The sequence below is a fragment of the Python bivittatus genome, unplaced genomic scaffold (genome assembly GCF_059951505.1).
Source record: "Python bivittatus isolate LINGU-HERP-01145 unplaced genomic scaffold, Pbiv_v1 ctg000470_np1212, whole genome shotgun sequence".
Lineage (NCBI taxonomy): Eukaryota > Metazoa > Chordata > Lepidosauria > Squamata > Pythonidae > Python > Python bivittatus.
Window position 1 is genome coordinate 3,936,332 of NW_028277065.1, and position 23,669 is coordinate 3,960,000.

The window sequence follows — 23,669 nt, forward strand, 5'->3', positions numbered from 1 at the left end:
TATAGTTCTTCCCCGGAATCAATTTTGTTTTGTTTTTTTAATCTGAGAGTTTCCTTGATGGCAGCTGTTCCTCCTGTCCCTCAAAACCATTCCCTCTTCTCACTCCATCTACTGTGAGAGTCATTTGGAACTTTGGAATTGTGTGCTATCAGTATGTTGATAACACCCTGTCCTGTAGATCCTTATAATCTTATTCCAAGGAAGCAATTCATAGCCTTGAAAGTTGCTATCCAGGGTTCATAAACTGTAATGCTAATCTCGCTTCATCTAAAAATAAAGACCAAAGTCTTATCTCAAGATCATAAATCCAGTCCAAGTATCACACATGTAAGAAAGCTTATCAGCAAATTATAAATGGTTGAGATATTCAGAACTACTAAACTTGGAAGGATTGTCGTATAGATTAAAAACAAGGGAGGAATTGGAAAAGGAGGGGTATCTGTGCCAGTGGTATAAAGTAAGGTGATCACATATTGCCTGTACTGAAAGTTCTGTATTTTATAAAATGCCTATAGGCACAGTTTAAGATGTCGCTGGCTTTTAAAACCCTAAAAGATTTAAGACCTGAACATCTATGGGAATCTTTCTTCTATGAACTTTCCTGGTTACTTAAAGCATCAGGAGAGGCCATTTGAGAAAGTTCCCACTGCCAAGAAACTTGGACATTTGGTACACAGGAAATGGCCTTGTCGTGTAAGGATCCATGGCTTTGAAATGCTCTTCCCAGGAAGGAAAATTCAAATGAGGTCTATCTATCTATCTATCTATCTATCTATCTATCTATCTATCTATCTATCTATCTTCTTCTTCTTCTTCTTCTTCTTCTTCTTCTTCTTCTTCTTCTTCTTCTTCTTCTTCTTCTTCTTCTTTTGTCAGGGTTTTAACGGCTGATTGCTTTTCCTAATTTTAATTTTAATTGTCTGGATTTTATTATTGTTTGTGTTTTGTTTTAATTGTTGTAAACCATCCTGAATGCTTATAGAAGCTGAAAGGCAGGGTATATGTTTAATAAATAAAGATAAACAAACTGGAAGATACGTGGCCATTTTAACTATTAATTTATTGATTGAAATTATGCTCCTTGGAAATAAACACTGCACCCCTTAGAAATCTCTCTGTTGGATGCAATTTGTTTTTGTCTTCAAGTGGCTGACATAAAGAGTTTATTATGTTGTTGTTAGGAACCATCTGGATTTAGGCCGAATACTTATAAATTACCTATCACTTAAGATTTTGCTTATATTATGCTTGCAGTTAAATATAATTACAAATGTGTTGGAACTGTGGTTTTCTTAAAACACTTGTGCTATATTCAATAGAATATAAAACTGTGCCTGTCTTTCTGTTCTTCTTGAATCTTTCATGCTACTTTTCAAACGTAACAGAAGTATGCATGATAGGGAGAACTTTTCCATGGGAAACTGGAAGCTGACACATTGATGAGAGGTTGAAGATTAGCATAGGAGGATGTCTGGTGTGATACCATAAGTGCTTGACTTGACCTCCTTAAAATTCCTAACATCCTTGAAGATGCTAACATAAGAAAATCAAAGAAGCCAGTCAACAGATCCCATGTCAAGAAGACAGATGGTTTACAGACTGGATTCTATGAAGATGTAAGCCAGTCAGGACCAAAAGGCCCTAAATCTCAAAGAGGGGAAAAGACTGTATTTGGGGGTGAAGCCAGAGGGCATTCTAACTTTGTTGTGCTTAGGTGCATGCCGACCCTCTCGAAAACAATCCACTTTCTCTACCTCCTTATTGCATGTCATCTTGCAGGGTGATTTTCAGTCTGGCCATCCTATTTTCAATTCTGGTAATATTCTGAAAGACTTATACACCTGGGTTCCTTGAATCATTCTCCCCCCCCCCCCAAAAAAAAAATTGGCATGTGTTGTAGTTGTGGCTTTTTTGCTTATGTAGAATTGCTTGCATAATGCTGAAGTAAATTGCTGAAACAGTCTGATCTGTTCATTGTCTGTATTGACTATTTAACCACAAAGAGGAAATAAAACCTTGGGAGAGTTTGCTAATGCTAGCATACAACTTGTCTGTTTTAGAATATATGTGTGTACTTAGAGCCTCTAGCAAAACATGAAATAAAATATCAAATGTAAAAAACAGGATTTGGCAAGTCTAAGAGTAAACTGAGTAAACCGATTCGTGTGGGCTTGATCATCTTGACTATGTAGCACATACTCACTAAAGAAGAGGTTAACCTGCTAAATTGTGTGCACCGTTTATTATTTTTATAGTATAAGCACTGTATAATACTGTAAATACATCTCAATATTTATTAGGTATTAATCAAGAGTAGATTTAAGCAGTTGAAAGTGCCTCCACTGATCAACTCCTCAAGTTCTTGACATAGTGAAGTCCTAGAGATACCCCACTTCTACCACACAGACATAAAATGAATTGATTAAATATCAATGGTCCAAGCCTTAATAAATTTAATTTTGCTAATTTGATGCCTTATGTTTAAGAATAGTAATAACAAAGAGGGAGTAAGGTTGAAGAAAGATTGGAGGAGGGAAGGAAAGATAGGGAATACATTTATCACATTGCAGATTTATCATGATATTGGTTAGGAAATCTAAGAGTAAACTGAGTAAACCGATTCGTGTGGGCCTGATCATCTTGACTTTGTAGTACATACTCCCTAAAGAAGAGGTTAACCTTGTTTGCACCATTTATTATTTTTATACTATAAGCACTGTATAATACTGTAAATTATTGATACTGATATTGGTTAGGATTTCTGAATGAAGGATTTTGCGAGCACTTTCTGACGCCTAACTTGGTTAGAAGACACTTTGCAAGAACAGCAGTGGCAATGTGTTTTTCCCCTCCTCCCTTTACTAAAAGGAAAGAATTTGAAAGAGCTTAAAATAAGCAGGTTTTAAGAAGCTTAAATTGGCAACTGAGCTTGCCTTCAGAAACGGGCTGCACTGAAACTGAGTTTTAGTCTTAGTATTTTTACTACCTGCTGTTCTGTTTATTACTGTATGAGTAATGTGATCATAAAACACCTTCCTGCTCCTAGGAAGGCAGGCAAAAGAGAGTAGGAGTAGGATAATTGATATGGTGTTGCAACAATTGCCGAAAGAGGAAGGTGATGGCATGGGGTGGCAAGAGGGTTGCAACCTAAATTGTGGTTTATGATCAAATGGAAATGCGAAGATTAAGGACAAGGAAATTGTATTTATTTATCCATTTACCGCTAGTGGTCATATTTAACAGTATACTAGTGACCTAGGGAGAAGGAAAAGGAAAGTGCAACTGAGATTCCTACTTCAGAGAAAACACTACCTTTCCGAAACAGCTTTCTTATGGTAAATTCCACCCGAGTTTACTCAGATTGGAGTTATGCGTTTTACATCCCCAATTCCTGTTTTAACAATACAAAGACATCTTGATTCATAAGAGAGGAGAGATGTGGACAAGGACCTGAATAAAATACATTGTGACTTGATGATTCTTGGGATGATCTGTGGTTGTTATGAGATTTATAATAATAGTTGTAGTTCAGATCATGCATATAGCATGAAGGCAATAGGTAGGGGAGGTCTCTGTTCCATCTCCCCAGGATGAATCTACTCAACGGCTGACTGTCTTTAACATACGTCTTCATCACTGACTACCTGAAAATATGTAGATTTCCATTTCTTTAGCCTCATTACTTTCTTATATCCAGCTAAGAATTGTTGCTGCTCCCATGAAGGTGTAAAGTGCTAAAGCAAGATCTTCAGATCTGGTACGTTGTTGCATTGCCTAAAATAGCCACTGATAAAAGACTGATGTTAAAAGGCATTTAGCCTGCCTAGCCTAATCAGCTGGGCTTTTTTGTATAAAGTGGTTCCAGATATTCAAGATGTATTATTGATTATTTGATAGGCTTCATTCAATTTCTTTTGGATTTTCTGTTCCATCAATTTCATGAATTAGCTAACACAAAATAATGGTGATGAGCCGCATGCACTGCTGATACTGACAATGACAACTGACACTTCTGGGAAAAATTCTTAAATTGCAAAAGTGTGTTAATATGGTTAAAATAAAAATAAAAAATAAAATAATTAAAAAAGCATTTCACAATACATGCTTTCAGGTCTCAATATATGCATCTAACCTGTCATTCTAATACACCTAATGCAATGATCTATACTTTGTGGTGCTGCCATCTGGGGGGCTCTTTATTTTATATCTCTGGAAGCAAACATTGGTCACTGATTTTTTTTCCCCTGGGATCTAGAAATCTTTTACATGGACTACGGCAGAAGAACAAGCACATGGATTCTTCTAGTGTGCTTGTGATCAACTCTTGCTGCCTTTGGAAAAACAATCATCTAAAGAATTTCTGATAAGAATAGCTGTTTTTCTAGCCCCCAGCCCTGTATCTATGCCACCCTCATTTGCTTTCCAGGCACCTGTATATGTGTAAATAAGAAAAACATAGAATTATAAAAAGGAGTCTGTATCTGTGAATACATACAGTATTCAATCACAAGGGGAAACAAAGAACTTTAAAGATCCATAATCAACATTTTTATCTAGAAAACATTTAGGAAAGACGATGCTCTATCAGAAATGTACTGATTATTTAGTTACAAAATTATGAGATTTGAATAAAACTATTCCTTAATTCTAGGGTTCTTTTAGACCCTTTGCCTTTGAAATAAAGAGAATATCAACATTCAGATCTAGAATGTAGAGTTGTTAAGAACGTGCTGCAGTTTCCAACTCTTGCCGGATTTTTTTAACATTGTTTCTCACATTTATTTTGGCTGCTTCCAGAAGACCTTCGATGTCTTTTTCTTCGTAAGATATGTTGAAGGTACTATATCTGTCCTGCCACTCAGCTATATTACCTTGGAAAACAAAAGGGATGAAGTTCAATAAGCATGCAAACATTTCCCATAGCATCATGCATTCAACTTAGAAGTAAATTTGTACACGTATCTTGTTTGGCACCCTACAAAATAAATTCATTAAAATATAAAAATCCTTTGAAACAGAGGTGGCTGCTTTAAGGATTTGGGAAGAGGTGCTTTGTAAACATTAGAAATCAAACCTTTTGAAAGGTTTGCACAGCCCAGTAATTATGTTAATTACATAAAATAGCAACTTTTTTATGACTGAACAGGGTTATTAAACCTACATCCATAATCCAATCCATTCTAACTAATTCTCACCTAATTTGGGGGATTTATCTGGATGGGAAATGATCCATCGTTAATGGATGTTATGAGGGACGAAGATAAGAAGAAAGCTTCTTCACTTAGGGCAGTGTTGTAAGAGATTTTTTTTTAATCTATTCAATCATGTCTGATTTTCAGAGATTCCTGGACACATCCATGCAGTTTCTTGGCAAGGTTTTTCAGAAGTGGTTTGCCATTGCCTCCTTCCTAGGGCTGAGGGAGAGTGACTGGCCCAAGGTCACCCAGTTGGCTTTGTGCCTAGGCAGGACTGGAACTCACAGCCTTTCACTTTCTAGCCTGGTGCCTTAACCACTACACCAAACTGGCTGTCATAAAAGACCATAAAAGGGTATAATTTCTGAACTATTTGCTCAGAGACCATCAACTACCTGTTATGTCAAACTTAACCTGGGATACAGGAAATAAATAGTTTCAAAATGTACTCCTTGCTGAACACCCGTTCAGTTTGGGCCACTCATTAAGAACACATGATGTACCTCCACAGTTCTTTGTGTTGAAAAGTGGAAAGTGCATGACAGTTGGACCACCGTTGCCTTGGACAATATAGCAATCCTCTGGGTTCTTTTTATCCTTGTCCCAATTGATGGCACCAATTTCAGGAAAGGAAAGCTTGTTTTCCTTGCAATATTGACTTGCTTTCTTGATAGTCTGTGGAAAGAGAATAAGGTAGAAAAGTGATATTTATTAAAATCCTCTCTCTCTCTCTCTCTCTCCCTCCCTCCCTCCCTCCCTCTCACTCTCTTTCTCTCTCTCTCTTTCTCTCTCTCTCAAAGTGGCTTGGTAGTGTGGTTTAAAACACCTAGCTTAAGACTAGAAGAGAAAGCAGCCAGGAAGAGGACATGTTCTGGAAAAACTTGAAGTAATAGTGCTAGGTATAGTAACCCTGGCTGAGATCCATGGCAAGAGACCATAAGAAGGGAGCGCAGTGATGAACAAACCCCCAATTTTGGCTTCCCATATTTTCCCATTTTATCTGATCATCAATTAATTTCAACTGATATTAATATCGCTTTCGGAATTTCTACTTGTTTTCATAGATATTTCTCCTAATGTACATTTTTAGATAAAAGTTACTAAATCTTGTTGCATTTAAGAGACTAACAAATTCAGGTCAGAATATGTAACACACTGAGGCATTCTGAAGTGATCCAAACACCTGAGCTGAAATAATACACAGAATCATATATTAACCACCCCAGTTGAGTTTTCACATCACACTGAACCAGAGGCTAGCCAGACGCATTTTAGTCTAGTATGTTGTGCAAAACAAGCCATTATGAAGTGCTATATCCTAATAAGAAATCGTGGTCCCCGTTCAATCCATGAGAACATATTTTGGTTTGTTTCACAATTTGCTTATATTACCCCAAACCTAGAATTCTTGGTGATACATAGCAAAAACAAAGCAAAAAAATAATAATCAAACATATAGGAATAAATGAAACACTCATAAAAAATAATAAAATAAATCAGTAATCTAATGGATGTCCCAAACCACACTATGAGTCAAAGTCTTACTGGAATAAATGTCTTCAGGGCCTTGCTGACATGAGATGTGGAGCCAAATACACTTCTGAGGACATCATTTTCAAGAGACTGATATATTCCAGTGCTACACCATCTATTGCTTCATAGGTAATGATTAGCAATTTGAATGCTAATGCAATGCAATGCAGCCTCTTTTTTTTTTCTTTTTTGAGACGACCATGACTAGCTCCTGAAGCGCATCATTAGGTTTCAGCCTGAACAATATCGTTAGTATCTCAAAGTAAATATACATATTATAAAAAGAAGGAAAAAGGTACCAACACGAAAAACCTACCTCAAAAGGATCTCCTTCACTAAAGTCAAAAGACAGAATGAGTTTCACTTTTCTTTCTGGACGCAAGACAAGCGGGTAAGCAGAATTTATGGCTATCCCAGCATCAATCAAGTGAAGTTCTGTCTTATCAGTCAAGTTTTTGTTCTTCAAGTCAACTAAGGGGGGAAAAATGAAATATTTTCTGGATTATTTTTCTGTAGGAATCACTTTGAATGATTCAGTTATGTGATACAGACTGATACTGGAACTAAAGCCTTTCTCTGGGAAAATCTCCCATACTCACATCTTTCTGAATTCTTAGTTCTGATAAGCATTATCCTTTCCCCTACTAGGCACAAAACAAAATGATTCAAAAGTATTGAGAAGTTGTTCTAATACTATTCTAGTGTTGCCCTTATATTGACAATCACTTCAAAATATATTGTACCAGATCCTATCAAATGTCTGCAAGAAACTTATTCGGATTTTAAGAACATAAAAAGGCTCTGCTAAATAATTCCAAACACCCACTTAATCCAATTCTATGACGAGAAAGTTCGTAAATGCAGCATGAAGGTAATATCTTTGTCTCATTGGTACTGCTTAGAAATTGACTTTTAAAGTACACCATCTTTGATTATGGCGGTAGAACAGAGTTATCCAGTAGCAATTTTGTTAAAATTACTTCTAACCACTTCTTTTTAAACAGCCTATATTTTAGGTGTCAGGGAACTATTAGCTGGCATTTTAAACATTATGTTCTTCAAACATTATGTTCCCAGCTGTTAAACTGGATAACCCTTAATTTTGCTTTGTTTGCTGAGAAAGATAAACTTGTATAACCACCTCACAAATACCTCAACAGTTCACAGGACCTAACACATTCTGGCCTGATCTTGGAAGCTAATCAGAGTTAGGCCTGGTTAGTATTTGAATGGGGGATCGCATGGAAATTATTAAGGTTATCAGATAGATTGGAAGGTCAAAAGTCTTCCTGGAATAACCAAATGGCAAATTATTTAAATAACTCTGCCAAGAAAACTATATGGGTGAAGTTAACAGGAGTCAAATTTAACTTAAGGATTTATTTATTTATTTTTTCTCATCATGTAAGCCTGTCACAACTGTAGAGAAATAAATTTAAAAGCATATGTATTCATATATATTTATGTTATTCTTACTGCATTTGTAGGTATGGTTAGAGATGCTTCCCCATTTCCATTTAACGATGCAATCAATAGTTTTCACCAGAAATGTGATGATATCCCATATACCTGCAAAATAATACTAATTATAATATAATATAACAATTATAATATAATGTAATATAATATAACAAAGCAATATCCACTCATTCAAAAGTTCATCCATTCAATATGAGATCCCATACACATGACCACAATTCTCTAGGGAACCCATGAGAAACCGACTTGGTATGCTGGCTTCTTCACAAATAACTAGCCTGAACCCTTGGATAAAAATCTAAAAATCAAAATTTGGGAAATGCCTTGGATGTAAAAGAAAGGGGAAAGTATTAAAATATGTATTTTTTTTTTAACCGCACTCAATCGTTACTGATTCTGCGGTGACTGCCTGGACGAGTCCCTGCAGTTTTCAAGGCAAAGTGTTTTGGAAGTGGTTTGCCAGGGCCTCCTTCTTAGAGCGGAGCCCAGCTGGTGAGCGCAGAAGGCGGGGTTTCCGTTGCTTCCCGCCTTTTTCGGGCGTGCACGGTTTTCCACACTACTGGCAACTACTCCCATCTCCTTTTGCAAGGCGCCGCCAGCATTTTTCCTCCCACTGGACTGAGAGTCCCCATTTATCTACTCACGTAAGTATTCCAGCTGCTGGGTTGACAGGAGCTGGGGAGGAAGCAGGAGCTCACTCTGCTCCGCGGAGCTGGGCTCAAACCGCTGAAGTGTCGACCATTTCTGGCCGGCAACTTTCAGCGTCATTAAGCCGCTGCGCCACCGCGTCCCCTCAAAATATGTATGGATAATAATAATATTACTTATACATCATTAATGTATTGCTTATAAAAGGAAACAAATTCAGTTGTCCTGGCCTGATTAACTAGTTTTTCAAGTCTGGCCTTTGAGACATGAGCCAAAGCTTAAACCACAATCTTGGTCTGGAAAAAAGTAGTATGCCCCATAAATTGCTTCTTCCATGGATAGCTCCTCTTGAGGGTTAAGGCTGGAACTATTTACCATACTACCATATCAATGGTAAGCTCACCATGTCCAAAATGCTTTGGGTGGAACTCACAGGCTGACTCTTGCAAAGTCATCATCACTTTACTTCTTTCCAGTTCATTGATGACTATTAGCAGAAGTATGGAAATAGAGCAACAAGTGTGGTTTTAACAAACAGTTTTAATGCTACAAACATTAGCAGTGCTGGCTAGTTCTGATAGTAACTTAACAATGAGAGTGCTATAACTTTTTCTGAGTAAAAACTACAGAAAAAGGGGACATTAAAATAAATCACACTGCCAATCTTTTACTTTGTTTATGAATTCCACAGGTTCAATTTTGGAAGCTCTAGAAGAACAGGGGGCTGCAAAATTTTCACATTTTCATATTGGCATTTTTAAATTTATTTCTAATTCATTCATAAAAAATAACCTTAAAGTTGATATTAATTTACATGGATATGATACTTACTTGTCTCAATCTCTTTGTGCTGGATGATTAATTTTTTTTCAGCTGTGCAAAATACATAAATACATTTAAAAGAATGTCGCTGAGGTCAAAAGTTAATATGCAGTAAAATGGTTCTTAAAGAAAACAACTACACCAAGTTTCTTGTACAAAGAACATATTATACATCTGTATGTTTGAGGCCTCCCTTAGGCATGAAAGCTAGCTGGGTGACTTTGGGTCAATCACTCTCTCTCAGCCTAACCCACCTCACAGCGTTGTTGTTGTGGGGAACATAGAAAGCAGGAGTATTAGGTATGTTCACCACCTTGAGTTATTTATGGGGGGGGGCAAAAATATAACAACAACAACAACATCTTAAGCACCACCAAACACAATGGAAGGAAGTGGCCTATAGGAGAGTTTTAAAATTATTCTATAGACATTGTGAGTCATACTTGCCTGTAAATTCTAGCTGTAAAATGTCAGTCATTTTCAAAAAGTGCTTTTCCCTTTCAGCTGCATCTAGAGTAGGATAGGTTTCCTTCAGGACACAACAAAAGTTGTAGATCTCACTGGGTCCCTTATCTTTTGAACATAATTGGAGATGGGAAGAGTGGATTAAAACATTAAACTTAAGATGCCATCAGTTCAAATGGTTCAAACTTTTTAAATTCGTATTTCTGAAATTGCATATCAGATTCTACTTCCAAAATTTCTTCCAGGCTCAATTTAATGAATTTTGGTGTGCAAGAAACAGACTAGAACTAAGGCAAATGCAGGTAGAATAATTAAATTTAGTTAGCAGCTTGTTGGCTGGAGGATTCTGAGACTTGTAAACCCAACAACCCTGTTTAAAGATGTCAACCAGCTGTGGAAGGCTCAGGGGTATCCATCGGGGAATTCCAAAACATCATGATGCTAGTCATGAGCAAAGCCTCACTGCTTTTTGTGTGATTGTGCACCTGAAGCCACCATCTTGCCTATTTCGAAGACCCCCACCCCAAGGAGGTGCTCCTTTAGTTCTTTCCGTTAATGAATTGATCCACAGACATGGTGGAAGTAAAGATACTTTGCAAGGATACAAAGATCTGAAAATGCATCGTGAATGGTATCAGTGCCAATCTGATTTAACTATATTTCCATTTCTTTTCACATGGATTTAATTTCTTTGTCTTACTATTTCTCACTCCTTCTCTGCACTTTGCATAACACTGCTTATCCCAAAAGAGAGGAGCACAATAGATATGACTCTACTTCTTTATCTGTATACTTTAATTGCCAGTGACTTTGTTTCATTTAGTGAGGACAGCTGGATAAAGCCTTTTGAAAATCCAACAGATAGTCTGGCCCCAAGCTTAGTGTGAAGCCTAAATGAAATGGACAAGAGATCCCTTCTTTTCTTCAACTAGATACCCACATCTAATTCTACAAGAGGTAGAACATTGATAACGGCCACATTCTTGCGCATAGGAATTGGTCTTTATGAATGCACCAGAAGTAGAAGCCACCATTGAGACAATGATGGACTTCATAGAAACAAAACCAAAAGTTAAAATATACGATTCCTCAAGGTCAACTTACCTTTTAGGGTTTCTATAATCTTTGTGAGACCCTTCTCAATGTCTGCATGCTTGTTGCTTTCCATAACTTCTGCTCTGTTTTCCATGACATGCAGCAGGAATTCAGTTAACACTAAACCAACTTCACAGTGGGAGCAGCGACATCTGTAGCCTTCAAAAATAGAATGAAGTTGTTGAATTATTTTTATATCTATGAAGTAAGTGCCTATTTCGTAAAATACAGCATTAAAAAAAGCCGTGCCCAACCCCAACCTTGATTTCAAGCTACAGCTCAGCTCTCACAGCAGCCCCGTAACATTCCTTCCTTAACAAGGTGCCCCTCTTTATCTTCTTTTTTTAAAGTATTTTCATAGCGCCATAATTGCCAGGGCACATTTATGTTTCAGAATGAAAGGCACTGGATTGCCAAAGGCAGCCATGATATCACTTGAAGCAAGAAGAGAGGCATTGCCTCTTGCTGGAAAAAACAACTTGAAATGTCATCAGTGAATTAAGAGCCATCGCTACAGCCATCCATAGGAGGCTTGTGCATAGCATCCTTGACAAGGTGCTTCAGGCCCCAACAACATGCTTCTTCTTGCAAGGTGATGAGGCAAATCATTTCTTCTTGTTAAGACAGTGGACATCATCTCGGAAGCTTGTCTGGTGGCTGACTAGCTGGATGGGTTTTCTATGCATGTGCAGAAAATCCCTTTTCTGGCACCTCCAGGAGATGACAGAAAGTGCTGTTTGGAGAAACACATAGTGTGTGTGTGTGGGGGGGGAGACTCCACTTTTTCATCTTCTACTGTCTTAACAAATCTTTTCTAATAACAGCATATTTTCTTAACTGAAACATTGACCATGGCTGCTTCCTCACAAGCTGACCTTTCTATTTCTGACCCTTTAGACAAGAAAGCTACTGTCAGTACTACACAGAGTAAACACAGGGATTTAGATTTGATAAAAAGAGTATGGTTTCCTTTGGAAGGGATCTGATGGTGTGTATTTCAACGGAGTTGTGGAACTTACTTGATGCTCCATAACCAAAAATCATCTTCCTAATAATCTCTGGAAATGAAAGAGAATCACACAGTTCAGTTCATAAATATTTTCACAAAACTTTTTAAAACTTGGCAGAATTCAGGGAATAACTACTCATATCAACCTTTTCCACTTTTTACACATGTAAATACCTTTGTGAATATTACTGACTTCAAATTAAAGACATGATTTTTTTTTCCTAGATGGCTTACCAAGTTATTCAAGACTCTTTTATTTGTCTGCTGAAATATTTTAATTAATGTATATGTAAGTGTATGTTTCTGTACCACATTTCTTTTATTGGCAGACTGACAGATATTTTTTACCTGAAATCTTGTTATATGATTTATATATAGGCTACTCCTAAAATAGACATCTAGGCTAGTCCTAAAATCCTTTTATCTAACATAATTTAGTTGGAGATTTTTCTGAGACTTGACTTGTCCTCCAAGGAGTGCAGAAATATTATCTGTTCCCTTACTTTAAAAACCAAAAAACAAGCAACAACATCAAAACTTTACAACTGCTGTAAAATAGATTGCAGTGTGGTATAAGGGACAAGTAGGCTTAATCTACCCTACAATCCTAATCCAGTTTCTACAGCACAATTATTTCTGTAAACAGAGCAATGCAGGGCATACAGTAGCTCAATGCTAAAGGATATGTCTAACATTAAAAAAAAAAAGTTCCAAAATCAGTTCATCCCTATGAAAGCTTGGGAGAAACGTCTGTCTGAAATTTTGGAAAGCCACTATCAAACAATGTGGACTAGGCACAAGAAAGCTGTGGCCTTCAGTTCTTGCTAAAGTACCCATTAATCCAAACATCATGTCCGATTGTAAAGAACATTGTGCTATTATAGATATCTCTGGGGCATCTTGCTTTGCCCTTTGTGCTTTAGCAATGAGTCCCTCCTTCAGGCTGCAATTCTATCCCTGTTCAGCTCTAAACCCTTCTGTGATCAAGGTGATACATCTCCATATAAGAGTGCATAAGTCTACAGCTTCACTTATTCACTTGAGAGCAGTTTCTCTTCAGTTTGGGTTTAGCAAAATCTGTAGTCTGACCCTGTTCCAGTGTCACATTTTGTACCTGTCTTTTAAAGGGGAAAAGTCTTTTTTTAAAACAAACAAGCAATAAATCTTTATCTGTTTTATCCTGCTCTTCTGCTGGAATGCCGAGACTTCCTTTGCTCAATAGGGCTTGCTCCAATCATATGTAATTGTTTGAATCCAATATGAAATATAAAATACCTATTATAACCCTGAGGTTTTCTTTCCAGTTTGCAATGCAACTTCCCCATAATCCTGAAAGAAAAGAAACACTGTTTTTTATAAGCTTAACAAAATCTGCAAGAATAGGCCACATCAGGTAGCATGCTTAAATGAAAGGCTACACCACATTTTTCGGGCCAAGAGCTGCACTTGGTCTCTGAACAGTGGGCTAGGGTCACCCTCCCAAAAGTAGGACATGGCAATTGGGACAAAAATAAATATGATTCCATTCTATTTAGAATTAAGCCTTACCACCAAAAACACATGGTTAAAATGATTATTCTGAAATCACACCTTTATTTAATAATTTTGCCCTTTGGTCATCTTGAACATAACAATTTGGTCATAATTTGGTGAGGTCTCAGGTGAGACCTGTCCCACCTGGTCAGACAGAGAGGGCATGTTGCTGATCCCATCAGTGACGGAATGTCAGCTGGTGGGTCCCAGGAGGAGAGCCTTCTCTGCCGTGGCCCCTGTCCTTTGGAATATCCTCCCCCAGAGATGTGGTGGGCCCCTACCCTCCCAGCTTTCAAAAAAGTTTTAAATACCTGGCTTTGTCAGTGTGCATGGGATGATATGGACTCTACCTGTCCCTGGGGGTGGTTAGCCCCCTGATGATGCTTCCTGCCAATTTTCCATCTTCTTGGAACTTATTTATTTTTAGGATCCTTTTTATGTTGTATTTTAACATTGTTGTTGTTGTTTTTAATCTTGTTGTAAACCACCCAGAAAGGGGACGCGGTGGCGCAGCGGCTTAATGACGCCGAAAGTTGCCGGCCAGAAATGGCTGACGCTTCGGCGGTTCGAGTCCAGCCTTCGCGTTAAACAGGGTGAGCTCCTGTTTCCTCCCCAGTTCCTGTCAACCCAACAGTTCGAAAACTTACGTGAGTAGATAAATGGGGACTCTCACTCCAGTGGGAGGAAAAATGCTGGCGGCGCCTTGCAAAAAAAAGGAGTTGGGAGCAGTTGCCGGTAAGCGCGAAAAACCGCGTGCGCCCGAAAAGGGCGCGAAGCAACGGAAACCCCGCCTCCTGCGCTCGCCAGCTGGGCTCTGCCCTAGGAAGGAGGCTCTGGCAAACCACTTCCGAAAAACAGTTGCCTTGAAAACTGCAAGGACTCGTCCAAGCAGTCACTGCAGGGTCAGCCATGACTGAGCGCAGACAAAAAAAAAACAAAAAAAACCACCCAGAGTCGTTTCATGAGATGGGTGGTAACAATTTTGATAAATAAATAAATACCCTAGCCATTCACAGGACCTTTAGGGGATGTTGTGGTCATACCTGATCAGTTGGTCTTAAGATTCAACAGTTATATGAAAAAAATACCAGAAAGAACAAACAGGGTCCCTAGTTAGATATCCATAATAGACAAAGGAAAATACAACTGAAGAAAGAGGAACTGCTTAAAAGTTACAAAAGATTTCCTAGTTATATGACAGTGCCTAAATTTCATCAGCTGAGGGTCATCCTAGGCTTGGTTTAAAGGGTCAAGGGTTACATTCCAAAAATAGGTTATGTGGAGAGGGGAACTGTAAAAGATGAAATGGGTACCCTAAGCATCTGAAAGATCATCATTTTGATCCTCATCACCTCAATCCTTCCAATGTAGAAAAAATACATTTTTTCGTTGTACTCTAAAAGCATTCTGGGAATCACTGATGTGATGCCAGTCTGCATTCAGAAGTAGGATAGCTGGATTTCCAGACTGGGAATATACATTCCTTCACCTCATTCAAAACTAGTGTAGACATGACCCTTGTTGATAAAAGCTGCATTAAATTTCCATTTCTTTTCTCTGCTTACATTCAAGTCCAATATGTTTTATATCTCTATACAAATGCAGTGATTGTATACGCATGTTTCAGGTTGCTTATAAGGATAGTTCCTTTCTTTGAAATTACTTGAGACCATATCCCCCCCCCCCCAAAAAAATAAAAAAAACTGCTTGTGCCCTGTAAAACCTTAAGATTGAGAGAAATTATGACAGGTAAATGCCATCTGATGGTCTTTTGGATTTCTTAATCTAACCAAGTTGTCAAGTGCTGTAGTTTATCAATTGCACAGCTCTATATTCTAGCTCCTACAACAAAATATATTTACAATTTTAGGACATTAAAGATAAAAAGTGAGTTTATATATTTCCATTCTTTTTAAAAAATAAAGTTTGGTTTTTCTTTCTATGTTGTGAAATTGGAAGGAGGATAGAATTGACACCTCTAGTCACATGCCTCAATATGCTATATCCAGAAAGTGGTACTGTAACAATGATATTATTATTATTATTATTATTATTATTATTATTATTATTCCATAAAGTCAGCAGAGTGTGAGAGCTTTATCTCACACAACAGAGGTTAGGGAGGAGGTCATCACATGGGCAGTCTCCTTGAATGTAGCTGATGGCAACTTGGAAAGCAGAGTGTGAAGAACTAAAGGGTTTACAGAGGAGGATTGTGACCACCACTCTATCATCCTACAGGGTCAGCCCTGCTCGCTACAGTCACATACTTTGCATCTCTAAAATAATAGATGTTTTGTTTCATATTTTTCACCTGTGCACTTGGAAATATATTGCAGAATGTCAAAGCAGGAGAAAAAAAGAAAGAAAACAATAAAATTGGTGACCTTATAGAATCCCTTAATGTTGTCATCCCCCCATCCCTTAACTTTACAATACCAGGTAGGAGTTTTATTGCAGATAAATTCTACAATAATCTGCAATCCTAGAAATATGTACTGCAAAGTAAATGTCCATGGAATCCAAAATCTCACTGATTTATTCTCAGAGTGGTGCATACTAGGCTGCAATCTTATTCCAACACTAGTCAACTGTGCAATAATGTATTTTCTCTTGTATGAATCATTGCACTCGCACACATTTTACTTCTGATGTTTATAACCTCCATCTGACTTATTTATGCAACTGATGATTTATTTATACAGCTGATGCCTCCCAAGGATCCTAAAAGAGATGCAAACTTCTCAGTATCCTTGCACAATTTAGGGATAGTAGTATCCCCAAAATTTCAAACTGGAGTGAAGACTGGGCATTCCATGCAACCAAACTGCTCTTCCTGTCATTGCACATTCTACATCAATATATCTCCATCTAAAGCAGTGCTACCTCTCAGATAAGTCAGTTTCTTTTCTTCCTTAGGTGTCTTCAGTTCGCCATTCTCAAACATGCTTCCAAGAAGAGTCACATCCACAAATGCACCTGGGTCAAAGAATCCAGCCTCATGTGGAGTAAATTCAAACCAGGCATCTTTAAAAAAAAAATGCAATTTGAAAATGTTGGAACTATTATTGCAAAAGCAGAGTATCTCTTTCAATACCCTATTTTTACATGAAAATTCTCTCAAAGTTTGGGGGCATTTCTTACTTGTATCCAAGACATTGTTGTACATGATAGTATCAGAAAAATATAATGCATCTAGAAAATATGGATTGGAAAAATAGCATATACCTGTGTCCTCCCCAAAGGGAAAGTTGTGAGAAACAGCCTTATATAGATCTTAGTGTTTACCTGAGTGGGTTTTCTTAGCAACATCATCTACTTTGTTTGAATCCACCGCTGCATAGAGTGGGTAAGGCACGATCCCTCTTTCAGAACATTTCTGTTCCTCAGACAGATTATGATCATCCAGCTGTTGAGGAAGAAACACATGAGCAACTAAATCCAAGGCAAGGTACATATCTGACATAAGCTACGTAGGCTAAAGTAATAGCCAGTTTGGTGTAGTGGTTAAGGCTAGACGCTGGGAGACTGTGAGTTCTAGTCATGCCTTAGGCAGAAAGCCAGCTGGGTGAATTGGGCCAGTCACTCTCTCTCAGCACGAGGAAGAAGGCAACAGCAAACCCCTTCTGAAATCTTGCCAAGAAAACTGCAGGGATGAGTGCAGTCAGTCAAGAGAAGTCAACCCCAAATTGAAGGTGCATGCATGCACACAGACACACACTAGACTAAGAAGGGGGGAAAATAATCCTGGACGAATGCTGTGGTAAATCACTTCCATATTGCTGCCTAGGAAATTACATGGGAAAACCTCTTCCATGTAGAAGTCAAGCACCGTGTGGAGATTTTAGTGTCCCTAGTAATACAAATATCTACTTCAGAGAAGGGATTTTAATCAGGTGCACATCTATGTAGGGAAGAGTTAAGTTTTATAAATCCTGTCATTCCAATAATGAGTCCTCTCATTTGAGGCTACTGTGTTAAAAGAAGGAAAGAAAAATCCCTTTTAACATATTTAACGTTATGTAAGCGTCTTTTGAGAGTACTTTGGTTAAAATAGGACACTTAACCAGAGAGAATATCTGCATGTTTGTGATTCTAACAATTATCAAGTTGAGAGGGACCCTTCCGAGATTTCATATGCTTAGGGATAGCCAGCATTGATACTGGTTAGGAAGGAAGAGCAGAGAATTATGGAATGGATTGGATGGAATGGAATGTTTTAGAAGAGAATAAGATGAGTTAGACTATTCCACTCCCCAACATTGCGTACAATTCCATTTGTTCTACTTTTAGAATAATAATCTTCATTTAGCTTTCTTCCATAGGAAAGTAACTGTCCATTATATCCTTCCTTCCTTCCTTCCTTCCTTCCTTCCTTCCTTCCTTCCTTCCTTCCTTCCTTCCTTCCTTCCTGCCTGCCTGCCTGCCTGCCTGCCTGCCTGCCTTCCTGCCTTCCTGCCTTCCTGCCTTCCTGCCTTCCTTCCTTCCTTCCTTCCTTCCTTCCTTCCTTCCTTCCTTCCTTCCTTCCTTCCTTCCTTCCTTCCTTCTTTAAAAGGTGCAAAAACAGGCTTTGCAGGGTATAGAGAACAAAACTGGGCTAGACATTGCACAATTCTTTCTTGAGAACATGTGTAGTTGTGCTTCTTAAACTTAATTAAAACAGTTATAGCATCCATCATACTTCAAGGGAACAACAAAATATTTCTTAAAAGGAATTCTTTATACTCACTTCATGTATCATGAAGTAGACTATAACATTGCCCCAGAAATCAGTCAAAGAGTATGTGTCTTCTTTACTTGACTCAATCAGCCTATTGAGAATTTTAGTCCAGTCCCTGGATGGGTTTACCAGTTGCTTACACAACTTACGTTCCAAATCTAGTAGTTGTTTATCCCATTCTTTAGTTTCATAAAGGTATGACATACACCTTGAAAATAGATAAAATTGTTGGCACAACAATGGCAGAGGATTACACCCAACCTGATAACTATGGGTTAAAAATTCACATTTCCCAACTGTTCTATTTTGCCTGAGACAGTAGCAGTCATTCCCTTATCCAGAAATATATGCCCCAGGAAATCCCAATAATTCTTCTTAGCTCCTACCTCAGGGCAAGAAAGAGAGCAGATATCAGAACTCTGAGCAGAAAGATGAGAAGGCTGGCATGTGGGCTTGATGTTCATCTTGCTGGGAGGAAGTGGCTCATGCAGGAGTGTTTCCCATCTGGCTGTCAGGGGGAGTGACTAATGTACGCATATGAAACTATTGGCCAGATGTTTAGGGTTGGCTGATTCAGAAGCCTTGCTTAGCGAAAGACTGATTTATTTTCAGAAATTGACTGACTTAACTTTTAATACCAAGACATTCTAAAACTCCTCTCTCCTCCCAGCTATGGTCCTATCCCCTCAAGTGCCATCACCATGTCATAGATTCACCACCACCACCACCACCACCACCACCACCACCACCACCACCACCTGCATAGCTCACAGAATTGGTAGAGGCCATTTTGTCAGATCCCTTGCTCTTTGTTCAATTGCTATGTCTACCAGAGTGTAATCATCCATCAGTATAGTGTGTTGCCACTTACCAAGTAGAGCCTGATACTCCACAAAGATACATCACAGAATCCAGCAGACCCTGTTTCTGCAGTTCTGTCAGCGTTCCTAGCAGTGCAATCATAGCCCGCAGCCCCCCGCCTGACCCCAATAGGGCAATATTGGGAACTTTGTCCTAAGGGCAGAGAAAAATTATTATTCTTGATAATACCTATCAGTCGTATTAAATATTTTTACAACAGGTTGAGTTCTGAATACATAAATATATGATGAACTGGAAGGAAAAGATAGATTTTTTATTTATATAACTTTCTTTAACCAAAAAAGGTTAAAAAGATTTCCATGGGTTATTGCCATTTATTTTTACTCTTATTAATCTTATGAGATAATATACGTCTAAAAACAGATTTTTGGCTTCCAATTCAAGTCAAAATAGGCACACTTAGAACTCTGTGAAGTCAATGGGAAAAGTCATTTATGATTGCCTTAAAAACTGTTCATGTCAATGGGAACTTAGTGTGCTCACTTCAGTTTAGATCTAATATCATACTGTCTAATGTGTTTTCTATCTTTTGAATTTTAGTATCTCATCCTCCTGCCATTTCTTCTTTTCTGTTTGCATCTATTACTTGATTTTGTTCTTGTCTTTGTATAAGAACTAATGACAGAAAGTTAAATTTTCATTATAATAGTAACAATTTTAAGTCATCACTTTTTGCACCACAAATTCCACACTCAAACTGTATTCAGACATTCATTAACGTATAATAAGGTTTGGTTAGTGTGGCTTAATGTATTATGTGCACTTGGATATTATGGTTTGTAAAATAAGGTTTATAGTTTAGCATATTGTATGAAACCAGTTGTTATATTGTCTTCAACAGAACACTATTAAACAACCCATGTTTTAGTACTATATACGAGTCCACCCACAAAAACACTTATTTCAATCATAAAGCTGCTGTTTAAATGAATTTGACATTCTTTCAAATATTTTTCATTCTCTCCTACTTTTCCAATTCCCTCTTCCTTCCAATCTAATATGTGGGTACATTCATTTCTGGACTACTGTGGCCTACCCCTTTCTTCAAGCTCTTCCCTTCTTTAACCAGTTTTAAGAAATCACCAGCTGAATCAGTGGCAGATTGCCTCTCCTTCCCTGGGGCAGCTTTAAGGCAAACACTGCTAGAAATGTCATCAACAATGAAATCATCAGTGTCATCCTTTCCGAACAAAGAGGTATACAATGTATAGCTTCTCACATCCCTCCAAACCTTAGTTGTGCCCCTTAAGACCCTTCCAAATTTGCTTCTGAGTTGTATTTTTGAATGTGAAAAATGGGATGACTATAATTTAATATATACTATCTCATTGTGCTGACTAGTTAAGTAATTTATCTAGTCAGCACATTAAAAGAAATAGGGTTGGGGGAGGGCGAAAGCCCAGAACAAAATCTGATTAAATTAAATCAACATACAATTAAATCCAATCTTGTTCTGGGCTTTTCTCCTCCCCCAACCCCATTCCTTTTTAGCTCAACTCTTAGCATGCCAGTCAAATGTCACATTTGAATAAAAGGGGCTGCATATCAGTATAGATGATGGATCCTTACCATGGAACAATTAATGTTAAACTTCTGAAGACAGTTTTTCACTCTGTCTTTTCTTGCATCTACATTTCCTTTTTCTTGGTCGGATATATCTCTGGAAATCCGGATATGGGCACTATTTGGAGAGAAATGCAGAAAGGATGTAAGAAATTACTCCTTATCATTCAAATGGAAGGCCACTTAAAGATTTCAAGGGTTGTAGATACAAAAAGATAAAATTATAAGGAAAGAAAGCATTTTTTGTTCATACATCATGTTATTAAAGAAGTTAGAGGCAAAGCCTGACCTCTTAATTGCTTTCTAAATGATTAAATCTGCAAATTTCAGCCTTCAGAAAGCACATGTCAGATCTGTACAGGAGTTTATATTTTCGTCAGGCTGGGAGAAGTGAGCTAATTGGAACACCTGGGGCTGATCCTGGAGCAGCATCTCGCTCAAAGACATCAAATATGGATAACAGGAGTGTTCACTGAGATTCATTTCAATTATGCATTGAACATATGCAAGGAGATCCAGGGATGGGATAATTCAAACTGGGATACTTTCTCCACAAGTCTAATCTGATTTCCTCCTTTCAAGCCCATTAATCAGGCTGCTTCTCTAAACTTAGCTATATAATGTCTCCTTGAACTTCTTCATATTACAAATAGCATATCTAGTTTGTCTTTTAATGCCCATTTCCATTGTGGGATATGTGTGCTGAAGGTACATGAAGTATCTATTTCCTTCTCAAATGTGTTGTTATTTATTTTATTAACATTTGCTACAAACATCAATTCAGCTCAAGATGCATTTAATTAAAGAATGCTCTGAAGGAGGGCAAAATATCTCAACTGATTAGCAGCAACTGCTAATTTAATTTAATTTAACCCCATTTTAATTAAATTTCACATCCATTAGCAACCTCGCAGATTGCTTCAGAACCCCAGAACCTATTCTGTGATGTGTCAGGTGATTGCTGTCACCATCTCAATTGACTGTCAGATAATAGATTTGCATGCTGTCCCTGCAAAGGCAGAATTAGGGCTGGAGCTTTTAGGGCTGAATTCCGGAGGTTTACAGGCCAGACCTTCCCCCAGTGACCACCAAGAGAGCAGCAGCAACAGCCAATAGCTAGACCACCTTCTCAAATAATACTAAGCTGATTTAGACCACTTTTATATAGAGTTGTTTATGTCTACTCATTAATAAGTCTAGCCCTGCCTTGAGATTGTTGTTAAAACATTGTTGTTAATAATGAATATGCAGGTGAGAATTTACATTGCATCGTATTGTAATAGTTATGAAATTTACATCCTTCCTTCTTGGCAAAGTATTGACATAATTGGCTATATCATTCAAAGGCCAGTGGATTTAGGACTGCCACTTGGATGGGGCAAATTTGCATTAATCTGTAGAAATGCCTGCAGTTTCAATAGTGCAAATCAAGACAGAAGATTATAATATTTTCTTTACCTTCTTGGGAGAGATGACTGTTCAGACATTCTGCTCTTTATTTTGAAAGAGAGAGAGACAGAGAGAGAGATTTTATAACTTTTGCATACACAACAAATTCAGTCACATTTTACGCTGTCCAATAACTCAGGGCAATAGATTTTTGGAGGACAAAGATCTCCTTTAACATGAGGAAGTAGATGGTAAGGATCACAGAGTATGTCAGCACACTGTCTATATGGGTAGGGCTGGGAGTTGTGGAAGACTTTTTGGTCTTCTTCTCTCCATTGTGATATGCCTGCTTTAGGGCTGCAGAAAAATCAAAAACTGATTCTCATTTGCAGCAGTCATGATTACAGAAAACTCTGGGATCTGCAAAACTAAAAGTTGAAGTCACATATTCTGCGCTGAAGTTTGCTTAGTTCTGAAAGCAGTATACAACAAAATATTTTGGATAGTAAGAGATAAATTGCATAGATTTCTTACCATTTTTCTTCTCAGAGTTTTGTTTTCTTTGAATAGCCCAAGGATTTCAAAGATTTCTATGAGAAAGAAACACTTTCAGAAAAATATCCCAATATGCCATTACACGACTGTTGTTCTTGTTGTTGTTGTTGTAGTTGTTATTATTGTTACTATTACTATCATTTTAACTGCACTATTTTAAGTCATTGAATGATTGGGGTTTTAGTGTGTACAGTGAGTGTGCAACCATGTGCAACTAAATATCTTCAATAACAGAGAATTTTTCTGCACTTCTATTTTTTGCGGTGCTGTTTTTAGATGCCAGAAGAATGAGCTAGTCATCATGGTGTTCTACAAATGGATAGAAACGATTTTGGTTTTGGGAGAGAGAGTGTTTGAGGAGTTCAAACAGTTGCTATTCTAAGTATTCAGAAACCTATCCAAAAGCTTAGCACAGTGTATTTCAGTAGTTTCCACTGAAAAATTTACGTCCACTGAAGCCTTACATTTTAAAAACCACAAGGAACAAGAGATAAAAATGAACAATAAACGTTGACAAAAATGACAAGGATGGATGGATGGATGGATGGATGGATGGATGGATGGATGGATGGATGGATGGATGGATAACTGAACCAAGATCTTCAAAATACCAAGTCCCCAAACTCAAGAAAATCTTGCTAATAGGTTCCTTAGGCATTTGCAGATGCTGACTTCTGAGTTACCTTAAATTAGCACTTGTATTTTTTAATGGGAAATAGGAAGTAACTAATCACATGCTGACCTCTATTTTATTATGTGTATTCTCCCTATAAGCAGAAAG

General features: G+C 37.8%; 1 protein-coding gene across 1 annotated transcript; it reads right to left on the bottom strand.

The window, feature by feature from the left end:
- Nucleotides 1-900: 900 nt before the first annotated feature.
- Nucleotides 901-22,917, bottom strand: LOC103061651 (cytosolic phospholipase A2 gamma-like). The gene is made up of 17 exons (XM_088143158.1): nucleotides 22,868-22,917; nucleotides 22,403-22,437; nucleotides 20,951-21,062; nucleotides 19,371-19,513; nucleotides 18,509-18,707; nucleotides 17,068-17,188; nucleotides 16,666-16,806; nucleotides 13,522-13,575; nucleotides 12,257-12,295; nucleotides 11,247-11,396; nucleotides 10,125-10,250; nucleotides 9,687-9,728; nucleotides 9,259-9,342; nucleotides 8,205-8,297; nucleotides 7,045-7,199; nucleotides 5,699-5,870; nucleotides 901-4,871 (listed from the first exon to the last, which is right to left on the bottom strand). Exons 1-17 carry the CDS (start codon nucleotides 22,868-22,870, stop codon nucleotides 4,720-4,722), a joined length of 1,821 nt encoding a protein of 606 aa, XP_087999284.1. The 5' UTR covers nucleotides 22,871-22,917; the 3' UTR covers nucleotides 901-4,719.
- Nucleotides 22,918-23,669: the final 752 nt, after the last annotated feature.

Bases quoted from the DNA above. Each gene is read 5' to 3' on its own strand.
- LOC103061651 (XM_088143158.1), bottom strand. The intron at 16,807-17,067 runs GTAAACACTAAG...TTTTTTTTAAAG, and splicing joins TGCTAAGAAAACCCACTCAG to ATGCCTGGTTTGAATTTACT. The intron at 13,576-16,665 runs GTAGCACTGCTT...CTTTTCTTTCAG, and splicing joins GAAACTGACTTATCTGAGAG to GATTATGGGGAAGTTGCATT.